The 12192-nt window shown below is 42.2% G+C and overlaps 1 protein-coding gene across 1 annotated transcript in view; it reads left to right on the top strand.

The window, feature by feature from the left end:
- Positions 1-12192, top strand: part of WWTR1 (WW domain containing transcription regulator 1) — a 129381-nt gene that overhangs the window by 98537 nt on the left and 18652 nt on the right. Inside the window, exon 4 of the mRNA XM_007188119.3 lies at positions 5931-6133. Coding sequence (XP_007188181.1) covers positions 5931-6133 — 203 coding nt within the window. The remainder of the gene's footprint in view (positions 1-5930; positions 6134-12192) is intronic.

The raw sequence follows: 12192 nt of genomic DNA, 5'->3' as shown, positions 1-12192 counted from the left end.
GGCTTAGGTGTGGCTTCTAGCCATTGGCAAGCTGGTTGTCCTTTCCATAATCTGCTCAGAGCCAGCCCCATGCAGGCCCGTGACAGGTTTTGTAGTTGAGCCTAATCTTGTGGTTTTGTTTTCTTCATTTGGCATTTTGTGTGTGTGTGAGTGTGTGTGTGTGTGTGTGTGTGTGTGTAACCATAGCCTATTTTAAAAACAAGGGAAGCAAGCCCAGGACACAGAAAAGCAAGCCACTGAACCCCTCCGAGGCCAGAAAGACATTTGTCAAACATTCCAGGAGGCCCTCTGGACAACCTGATTCCCTGGCCTCCCTCCTCGTCTGCAGCTCCTGGCTTGGGGAAGCTGCCCAAACACTTTGTCTGTGAGCTGTTGCTCTCTGTTCCTGCTGCTGCAAAAGGCAAAAGTTCAGGAGTGAAGCCTTTACCTTTTCCATGTCTGCTTCTTATACAACAAATGACGTGTAGGCTTAGAACTGAGTCCAGGGACCTTCCTGGCCTCAAGCCTACTTGTGGGGCTTTGTAGACGTGACCAAGTGTGTTTGCTGGAGCAGGTCAGAGGGTGCATCAGTGTCCTTAAACAGAGAGTCCGGGTAGTCACCCCCTCTGCGCACCCCATTCCCATGTTGACCGTTTACTTCACCAAGGATACAGTCATTAAATCAAAAGAGTGTTCATATCTCAGCTGCTGTGGAGTTTTGTTTTTCTTGGTGTTTTCTTTTATATTGAATAATAGCAGTGAAATGTTTCTGGTTACATATCTGCAGAGCTTGGTTACGTTTGATTGCCAGACACAGAAGAGAAAGCCAATTATCAAAGAAGAAAGAAAAAAAAAGAGAAAAAGGAAAAGGAGATGAAAAGAATGAAAAAGATAAATACGGATTTCAATTTAAATTCTGACTCTCTTGGAAGGAAAAAAAAAGTCTCTGCTTTAGTTTTTTGTTTTTTTTTTTCTGCTTTAGTTTTGATGCATTCCTGCTTCAATGGAGAAATCTTCTGTTTGGGTTATTCCTTTCTGTGGGGACTGGCAAAAGTCTAGAACTTGACTAGGTCTTTAGCCTTTTTGAGGCATTTAATGGCAGTCTGCCCTTAACTGGTTTGGCCTCAGATACTGCATTTGAGATACTCTGCTTGTTTTCTTTTTTTTTTTTTTTTTTAAACTGAACTATTTTCTCCCTAAAATGTTATGGAATATTATCCCAAGGAGTATTTTGTTCATTGCAAGTCTAGATGTTTTCCTTCCCGTGCTCTCCTGAGGACCTCCTCTCTGTTTATCTCTGTCTTGGGCCTCTTTTGCCTCTTTGTCTTTGAGTAGCTAGAACCTCAACCATCGGTGAAGTTCATGAGATTCAACCTAATAAAAGATTCAAAAGCAGTCTGAAATGAAATGACTAGAGGAAGCAGAGTGACAGGTTGAATCATGGGCACCTGGATTGAGTCAGGCAGGACATCTGGCTTCTAGGCCCTGGACCATTTTATGATCTCGACCAAATTCACTGTTTCTCTGGGTATTGTTTCCTCACCTTCACAAGGAGAAGTTGCACCAGGCAGGCTCTTAGTTTTGAGGATCTTGACTATAGTTTAAGCCTTATTCGTTGTTTTTCAAATAATTTGGAGGTTACCTCCTTTCACTCCACCAAGAAGATATTTTGCCTATTTGATGCATACATGGCCGTGCTTTTGTCTTCTGTTTTTTACTTTTACATTTTTATGTTTTACATAAATAATAAATGCACACAGAAAAACTTCAAACAGTGCAGAAGAGGAAAAGGAAGATCTCCTCCCATCCTTGACACCCAGTTTCCTCTCCAGAGGCACCCACTGTTGTGTATTTTTCTAGAGAGATTTGCTGTATATGTGTTGATATAATATGAATCCCCACTGCCTCCATTTTTCTAGTTACAAATAGTGGCATGCTCTTACCTGCATTTCTTTTCCTTGGATTTTTTTCTCCCTCTTCTAAACGTTGTTTCTTAGAGATTGTTCCATAGAAGGACCTACGGAGCTTCTTCATTCTTAGGAATAGTCACATAGAATTCCTCTGAATGAATGGATCATGATCTCTTATTGGTGGATACTGTTTTTGGTCTTTTGCTGTTATGGACAATACTATGGTGAATATTCTCATACAGACTTCTCCGTTGGTGGGTGTGCTTTATTTTGAAAACAAAGCCACTGGCTAAGTTCTACTCTTTTCCAGTCACTACAGTTAATAGCTGGAGATGTTTAGTCTGAGTGTAGTCTGAATGGTCAAATCTAAATTAAATGGAAGAAAGCAGCGTGTCCACCATGCCTCCCCAGTGGATGGTCGCTGTAAGGGCTGGTGTTTCAAAGGCTCACCAGGGTGTGGTTTTGGAAGAGATCTTCTCCAAGTCTTAGACTCCCCCAGATAAGGATGCAGACGTCAATAAAACCTGCCAAGCAGTATCTGGACAGTGTGTGGAGTGGAGTAACAGAATCCTGTGTAAGTAGACTGACAATGCTGTCTTCCCAAGTTACGGCAGATAGTTCTGTTCCAATTGATTTGTCATGTCAGTAAGTCCCAGACCTGAGCCAGTTTTAATATTTTTCAAAGACTCTGAGTTATAAAAATTAATATAACCTCTGAACCGCTAACAAAAAAATTTAACATTTTTAAGCTTTTTCCTAACCTGGGGATTTCTGATATTGGAAATATTCAATTTACACATTTCTCTTATAGACACAATTGGGTTTTTTTTTTTTTTTTTTTTTGTCTATAGTAGTTACATCAGAAAAATAGGAGCATACTTTTTCAGAAGGTTCAGAAACGACTGTGCCTGGAGATAATCACTATTCTTCCGTCTAAGCTTCCGTCTCCTGGCCTGAAAGAGGTCTTATGAATTAAACCCTTCTGGATACCTGGACTTTGTCTTACTTGAACTGGTATTTAAGAGAACTTTTCCCCAATGACACAGTGTGTGTCCCATCCCTGACCCTCCCACCCAGGCCTTCAAATAGAGATTGTGATTATGTTCCAACAAGCTGTAGAAATTAAGTGCTTATTTCAGTTATTTTGGCACTGATCACAACTGTGCTTTTTTTCTGTTCTCAAACTAAGAACATAAGGAATGCCCAGCTGGTTTCAGTCATCCATCCCATCGTTTACTGAGCTTCCCTGTGTGCCAGGGATGGCGCCAAGAAATGAGAGTTCTTGGTGGTGGGCTTGATTCAGGAAGTGAGGCCCAAACTGTTTGGGCAGAATACTCCAGTATCTTCCCTTGCCTTGAGTGACTTCCCTGGGATTGAGCAGACCTGTGCATCTGTCCAAACCTTCCCTGAGCCCTTCCTAATTGTAACCTGAGCAACCTTTGTCCCAGGGCCCTGTTTTGAGTGCTTTGAGGGTCTGCTGTTTAAGTGGTGCTTCCTTGCCATCAACTGAAGGGGAACTGTGTGTTAGAGGGGTTGCCTCCGTTTCAGTGATTGTTCCTGGTCTTCAGTTTCAGGTGTGGCAGAGGGCGGCCAAGGACAGTTGAAAGGGCAGGTGGACGGGGTGTGGGGGGTTCAACTGTGGCCCTGGTTCCACCTGTTTCTAAGCAGAGCACGCCCCTCACCTCCCTGGGTTTCACAAAATAAAAAGCCGGACTAGATGCTTTCCAGGAACCCTTACAAAGCCTAACATTCTAGCGCTCCACAGCCAAGCATAAAAACCCACCTCATTTCTTCATACCTTCCTTGTGAGTTCCTGTGAAGGCAGGAGCTGTTTATTCAACTACAGACCCAGTGCCCAGCACACAGTGGCAATGTGATAAAGACTTGAGTGAGTTATAAGGAAATTTCAAAAAAACTATTTTTACCCCACCTCTACTCCCATCCAGAGGAAGTTCCTGTCATGGAATTAATTCTTCCTTAAGGAAACCAGTTCTTCTACAGAAAATCTTCAGTGTTAGTATTTTCTTTTCTTTTTTAAAATTTTACTGGCGTAGAGTTGATTTACAATGTTGTGTTGGTTTCAGGTGTACAGCATAGTGATTCAGTTATACATATACATATATTCATTCTTTTTCAGATTCTTTTCCCATATAGGTTATTACAGAATACTGAGTAGAGTTCCTTGTGTTATACAGTAGGTCCTTGTTGATTCTCTATTTTTTATACAGTAGTGTGTGTATGTTAATCCCAAACTCCTATTTATCCCTCCCCCCTACATTTCCCCTTTGGTAACCATAAGTTTGTTTTCTAAGTCTGTGAGTCTGTTTCTGTTTTGTAAATAAGTTCATTTATATCATTTTTAAAAATTAGATTCCACATATGAGTGATATTATATGATATTTGTCTTTGTCTGACTTACTTCACTTAGTATGATAATCTCTAGGTCCATCCATATGGCTGCAAATGGCATTATTTCATTCTTTTTTATGGCTGAGTAATATTCCATCGTATATATGTACCACATCTTCTTTATCTGTTCCTCTGTCCACGGACATTTAGGTTGCTTCCCTGTCTTGGCTATTGTAAATAGTGCTGCAGTGAACATTGGCGTGCACGTATCTTTTCGAGTTATGGTTTTCTCCAGATATATGGCCAGGAGTGGGATTGCTGGATGCTATGGTAGTTCTAGTTTTAGTTTTTTAAGGAACCTCCATACTGTTCTGCCTAGTGGTTATACCAATTTACATTCCTACCAACAGTGTAGGAGGGTTCCCTCGTACTTTCTTTTCAATGTGTGTGTGTGTGTGTGTGTGTGTGTGTGTGTGTGTGTGTTTTCTACACATTCATTTAATACATACTTGATTAGGCTAATTTAAAATTTATCGAAGAAAGTTTAGTTATAAAATATGTTCCCTCGTAATATCCATAACAAACTGAAGATCTGAAATATTTTACTTTGAACTTTAAGTAAAGTCTGCCAATAATTTTATCTTTTAAAGGTAGTGATACCAAATATAGCAAAAAATGAGCGTTTTTTCCCTCAGAAATGAAGTAAGTATGTAAAATTACACATTGTTGCCTTTGGCCCTGACCTAGGAGCAAATAGACTGAAAAGCATGGTTTTCTTTATTGTAGGATATTACCTAGGCAGAAGTTAAGCAAATTTGACTGGTAAACTGTTTTGAGGAAAGCTAGCACTTTTTAAGATGCATTTTTTGGCGGGGGTGGGGGTGGGGGGAGACACCAATTACAGAATTTATTAAAGGATTACAATTTTTTTTTTCTAAAGTGAAGTACTGCATGCCAAAATTTTAAATGTTGGTAAATGCAGACAAATAGAAAATCCTTAAAAAGTTTCAAACACTTCTTGTGGCTTTATCCAATCACAAACGCTGTTAGCATTTTTATATAATTTCTCACAATAATTCTCACTAAATGATTCTCTAATTATTCACTAATAATTTCTCACTAAATAATTTCTTTGGGGCACCCTCTTTTAACAAAGCATGAATGGCGTCCTGCTTTTGTGTAGGTCCCTGATCTAGGTACTATGTTTTACATGTCACTCGTCAATTCACTCATCCATCCTAAACATTATTTTCTACCCACCACCTATCGATGATCACATGCCCTCCTTAGCCCTGCCATAAGCATGGAGGTTATCTGAGACCGTGCATACACAGCCCCGGATGTCCTGGTGAAATTAGCTTTTATGTTGTGTCAACTTTTGTGGAATTTACTTACTACCACTATGTTCTATGAAAGGTTTAAAATGTACTCTAGAACACAGGCAAGGTGTGAAATCAGGCTTTTAACAGGGCACAAAAGCCAAGACTAGGTGAGTCAGGAGAGGGGCCGGTATCTGAGCCTCCATGAATTGGATTAAGGTAATAATTACTTCAACAGTAATGATTAACAGGAAAGTGCTTTGGAAGGAATCTCAGGAATCCATAGTGTAAAGCGCAAAGTGTTCTGATGATCTCTGTTTGATAAGGAGCTGTGGTCCCTGGTCATTAACCCGCCTGTTCGTCCCCCCTGTAGTGATGAATCACCAGCACCAGCAGCAGATGGCTCCCAGCTCCCTGAGCCAGCAGAGTCTCCCTCCTCAGAACCCACCAGCAGGGCTCATGAGTATGCCCAACGCGCTGACCACGCAACAGCAGCAGCAGCAGAAACTTCGGCTTCAGAGGATCCAGATGGAGAGAGAGAGGATTAGGATGCGTCAAGAGGAGCTCATGAGGCAGGTATGGCCTTCAGTGGGACCTGATGGAGTCTCCGTGACCTTTGGTGGCAAGGCTAGTGGGTAGGTGTCTACTTGCCATCAGAGTAACTACATCTTTCTCCAGCAGCATTAAAAGCCCGAAGCGCTGCTTCAGACTTCCAACATCTGTTTGCACTGTCTTGAGAGCCAAACTTATACAAGTACAAGGACTAGCTGTATCAGCATGGCTGCCTTTGGCTTTCACTGCGAATCACTAGAAGGAGAGAAAGAATATGTTCCAGTTACTTATTACTGTGTAATGCATTATCGCAAAACTCAGTGGGTTAGAACCATAGCCATTGTATTATATCACGCCATTTCGTGGTCGGGAATTGGGGCAGGGCTCAGCTGGACTGTTCTTGTGCTGTACGTGATTTTGACTGAGGTCACTTAGCGGTGGTCGACCGGTGGGTGGGCTGGCCTGGAGGGTCCAAGGTGGGTTTACTCAAGTGTGTGTCACCATGGAAAGGGCTGCTGGAAGACTGAGCATAGCCAGGACTAAAAGCTGCAGTATTTGCTCACGGCATCTCTAGCATGGCAATCTCAGAGCAGTGGGACGTATTACACAGCAGCTTGGGTCTCCCCAGGAGAATGTTCTGAGAAGACAGGAATTGAAAGCTGCCAGGGTCTTGGGACCTGGCTCTGGAAACTGCCGCAGAGTCAGTTCTTCCATATTCTCTTGGACAGAGAAGTCACAGCACACACCCCCCCCCAACCCCCAATTAGAGCAGATAGCAGAGGGGATGTCCCATGGAAGAAATGACAAAGAATCTGCAACCACCTTTGATCCACTGTGGAGCATGAGAAAAAGAAAATTGAGGGAGCATGAGAAAGGAAAATGTTTTGCATACAGACTCTGATAGAATGCTCTGCAAAACCCCCTGGGCTTTGATCAGGCACCTTTGTGCCATTTCCTCATTCGGTCAGTCAGTCAACAGAGTGTGTGTCCTCTGTGAGTCAGGCTCAGGGCCTCGCTTCAAAAAGTAAAGGAAAGAAAACCCCTGAAGGAGCCCACAGTCTTCACCCTGCTTCAGTGGCTTGGTCTGTGCAAGAGCAGAATTCTCTTCTGTGTTGCTAAACTAATGTAGCACATGCTTTCAGGTCTCATAAATTTTGCTGGCTGCATTTTGGGGAGGAAGGCTTCAGTTTATTGTTTTAATTCTTCAGACTTTGCTTTATGACTCACATGAAGCAAGATACATGGGTAGCTTCCTTTCCATGTGGATGGAAATGAGTAGCTTTAACTGTTCCAGAATGCTTTCTTACAGGGGGCTGGGGGTATTAGGGTAAACACTATTTTTTCTTTTAGTTATATCTGATACTTTCAAAAATATACATTGACTACCATAGGTAAATAATGTATTTCTCATCAAATAAATTCTAAAATATAAAGTATCTACACTGTGTGAAGTTTAAAAAACATGATGAATTAAAAGAATTCTTTATACATAGCCTTTGAAAATGTGGGAAATGAATATAAATTGTGCTTTGTTATTCTGTTGAACTATCCTCTAAATTTGAGGCATACAACTTTGTAATATAACCATCGTTGTGCTTTTTTTACCCTGAGGATTTATGTCTGAACTTTCACGGTTATTTCAGGGTAGCATTTGTTTATACTGTTTTTAGATATACAGTATCATGTTTCTTAGCAGGAAATGATTGTATTATGGTTTTCTGTCTTTGGGTAATAATTCTATTTGGAATAATTTATCTATTTTATAATATAGAGTAAATAGAAATAGTATTATAGTAGCATTTATAAGTTTTAATGTTTTTTTTCCCCCCACAAAGAATGACTTGTGTCTCAGTTTCTGCCTCGTTCTGTGTTTCTCTTCCTCCTACCCCACCTCCTCCTTTCCCACAGAAAGTATTTCTGAAAAGGGGTGGAGAAAAGTGCCCCAGATTGTTTCCTTTATTCCAACCATAGGTGCCTTTGAACCAGAATGTTAGTATTGATGGTTCATATTACAGAAATACCAACCAAGTGCCTTAAATGCTGATCCCTAGAGGCTGTGGAACTTGGAGTATTTTGCTGCATGACAGTGTCGATTCCACTGTACAGGACCTCGGGGAGGGACGCTGTCCAGAGGCTCCTGTAGTTCAGCTTTGAACGTGCGAGCGCGCACGTGTGTGTGTGTGGTTAGAGGAGGAGAAGAAGACGGAATGGACGGTTCTGATGTCTTTTTATCTTTATTATGGATCCAGGAAAAAAGGTCTAAAGAGACTTTTTTAAGTCGTGGCAGACGTTTTCCCCCATCCAGAAGGAGCCTGCCCCTCAGGGTCAAAGATATTATTTAAGGCCATACAGTAAATGGTGTCGGAGTGTTTGATGACAGTGGCATTTGCCAAGATGTCTGATTGTCCAGGTGTGGATTCGTGGATTATGTGTATCACCTTTGTGTGTTTTTTTTTTTACCTCTTTCTTTTGGTGCTTTGCGCTTAAACCTCACTATTTGCACTTAAGCCGGGGTGGGGCAGGGAAATGGATTGGAAGTAAAAGTGATATTTGGCTCACCTGTTTAGCTGCCTTCCAGCACCGGGTAGGAAGGGAGAGGGAGGGAGGCAATGGTGGTCCTGATGAGCTCTGAAGATTGTCTGTTCCATTTGTTCCTTCTGTCCCATTCCCTGTTCTTCGTAGTCAACAACTTCCTGAATATCCTTTGCTTTCTGGGCACTGTGTAATTTCCCTGGCCTCCCTCTAGTTTGCAGGAGGGCCCTAGCTGTACAGCCTGTCTTCTTGAAGTCCCTGCCCAGCAGGCAGGCCCTGACCTTCCTATCGAGGGAGAATTTCTGGGAGAGAGGCCCCTTTCTAGGCTCCATCTCTATGATAGGAAAAGAGATTGGTAAATTTTAATAAGTAGAATGAATTTGTTCCTAATTCTTGGGAAGTCATCAGTACTCTGTATATTTTTATCATTGTTAAATATATGATAAATGTGAAAGGTCCTTATAAATTATATGCCATGTAAATATTGTTTTATTTTTCCTTTTTCTTCTCCTTCTCCTTCTCCCTCTTCTTCTTTTTTCTGTTTCTGTGCCATTGTTCCTCTAGGCATGTAGTCTGATGTGCTGTGGAGAAAACAATTCCTTGGTTCTTGTTCCACAGTCTGACGTACACCTCACAATGCCAAGGGCTCAGACGTTAACTTGTCACTGAAATCATGCCAGAGATATTAACAAAATGAAGTTGAGGAAAGTCTGATTACAGATCTGAAGTGAACCTCCATTATTTCAGGATGGAAAATTATTATTTTTTTCATTCCTTCTTTTATCTCTTCATTTGCTTATTCACCCAACATTTATGTTGTGGGAAATAATAAAAAGATAAGTGGGACATGGCTGCCTTCAGATAACTTACATTTTAGCAAAGGAGACAAAATGATGAACTCTAATCCAGATTGGTGGCCAGAAGGATAAATTCAAACCATTCCCTACTTCGTGGGGTCCCAGTGGCTGCCATCTTTCACTTTCATAGCTGGAGCAGGGACCAGATGCACCAGAGCCCAGAGTTCTGTGAAAATGAGCATAAGGTGCTTCTTCCTTTCTTTTCCTCGTTCCCACAGGCCAACAGGTTGTGGAATAGATACACAACTCGGATCAAAGGGCCGGTGAGGTTTGGTATCTCCCCTGATTAGGAATCTTTTGAAGTAGGAGAGTTTTGTTAAAAATGATCCCTACAATCTAGCATTGGCTGCTGTAGCAACAGAGTTGAACTGCCTGTATCTGATAATTGATGAATTATCTCAGAATGTGGCAGGTGCTCCGAGGGCAGGGGTGCCACGAGCCCAAGGGGATCCCAGCCAGGTCTGCAGTACATGGCCTTATTAGGAAAGTGGAACTTTCTCTGCTTTCAGCGTCTATCACAGACATTCTGGAGAGTGAATTCTCATGAAAGACGTTCTCCATTGTCCGTGATAATGAGTTTTATTTTTGCTAAGTTTTCCAAAAAGCCATGAAGCGGTTTCAGGCTCATCTAAGAAACGGCAACCCTAGAAAAGAAAGAAAGCAATTCTCAGTTGAAGATGTACTTCCTGCTACCTTCATATTAAAAAAAAAAGTTAGAATTCAGTTTATGAAGTTTTTTTAAGTAAAAAAATAGTTTTTAACTTTTTTTTTTTAATTTATTTATTTATGGCTGTGTTGGGTCTTCGTTTCTGTGCGAGGGCTTTCTCTAATTGCGGCAAGCGGAGGCCACTCTTCATCGCGGTGCGCGGGCCTCTCACTGTCGCGGCCTCTCTTGTTGCGGAGCACAGGCTCCAGACGTGCAGGCTCAGTAATTGTGGCTCACGGGCCTAGTTGCTCCGCGGCATGTGGGATCTTCCCGGACCAGGGCTCGAACCCGCGTCCCCTGCATTGGCAGGCAGATTCTCAACCACTGCGCCACCAGGGAAGCCCAGTTTTTAACTTTTTACAATATAATTTAGTCGTTTTTTTGTTTGTTTTCTCTGATTGAGATGAGAGAAAGCATTTTACTAACTGAAAGAATCCAGACTCAAAAGACTTCATAATGGGACTTCCCTGGCGGTCCAGTGGTTACACTCTGTGCTTCCACTGCAGGGGGCACCGGTTCGATCCCTGGTCGGGGGACTAAGATCCCGCATGCCTCGCGGTGCAGCCAAAAAGAAAAAGGAAAAGAAAAAAGACTTCACAATGTATGATTCCATTTATATGACATTCTGGAAAGGGCAAAACTATAGGGACAGAGAACAGATGAGTGGTTGCTAGAGTTGAGGATCGGGGAGGGGCTGCCTCCACAGGAGAGGCACTAGGGGGCTTGGGGGGGGCGATGGCACAGTTCTGTGTCTTGCTTGCAGTGGCTGTTTCACATCTGTATTATGTATTTGTCAAAACTTAGAACTGTACAGTTTCACAGAGTGAATTCCACTCTAAATAAAGATAATAATAAGGTAAAAGTGTCGCACAGAAAAGACAAAACACATTCACTGTAGAAAATGTTTAAAATAATCACAACCAAAAAAGAACGTAATCATCACTTATACTCTTACCTAAAGAGAGCAGCTATGAAGATGTTGGTGATTTCTCTCCAGTCTGTGTATGTATCCAATGGTATTTTGTTTTTAAAAACAAAACTGGTAGTGGAGAATACTACTGTTTGTTATCTCTTTTTCTTAATATATTGGGAAGTCATTTATTTATTCTGTATCAGCCATGGAAGTTGTGCTGTGAGTTTGGACATATCTATTCTAAGCTGCCTAGAATCCTTTCTACAACGGTTCTGGACATAAATTTTAAAATACTATGAGCCACACATGCCCACAAGACTATAGACTATTCTGCTGTTACAGCTTAAAAACCAACACAATATTTGCTCAGTATCATAAAGGGCATGTTTTACAACTTTACCGGAGGAAATGGGAAATTTGAGTAACTCGTAAGAAATTGAGAAACAGGCTTCTCAGTCCCTATCTACCCTCTGAAAGAACAATTCCTTGACATAAAAGCAGACTCTTGGCTTTATCTGAGGAGAGTATTTCGTTGTATTATTCATTTAAGTATGAAGCTGGGGGACCTTCTGCCTCAAAGATGATCTTAACCTCGAGGACTTCCCGTCAGCCCCCAGGGCCTGGAAAGAGTCTTAAGTGAAGAAGCCTTCGCTCCCTCTGCGTTGTTGGGAAATGGTTATTATTCCCAGGCAGACTCAGCACTGCTTTTACCCCCATCCTTCCCTTAATTGAGCCTCAGCGGACAGGAGAAAGCAGCTTGTCAAACAAAAATGCTGACTAAGCCCGGCCTCTGGTTGCCAGGGCAACAGGGACAAGGGGAGAGGGCTTGGGCAGGAGGCCTCAGAATTCTTCTGGCAGGTCTCACAGATTTTTGTTGGGCTTGACAGCCACTACCGGGTCTGGCTGGCCAGCTGGCCGGCCTCTCGCAGCCATTCCTGACCGAGGGCCCCGGGGAGGGACACACCCGGCTGTGAGCAGCACTGGTCCAGGGAAGGTTCTGAGGTCTGTTTTTTGTCATGTGAAGAATAGCTATTTAGAGACGTTAAAAAGTGTCATATCATAGCCTAAGTAGTGG

This window comes from Balaenoptera acutorostrata, chromosome 4 (assembly GCF_949987535.1).
Source record: "Balaenoptera acutorostrata chromosome 4, mBalAcu1.1, whole genome shotgun sequence".
NCBI classification, from domain to species: domain Eukaryota; kingdom Metazoa; phylum Chordata; class Mammalia; order Artiodactyla; family Balaenopteridae; genus Balaenoptera; species Balaenoptera acutorostrata.
This window is presented reverse-complemented; position numbering and strand designations above follow the sequence as displayed.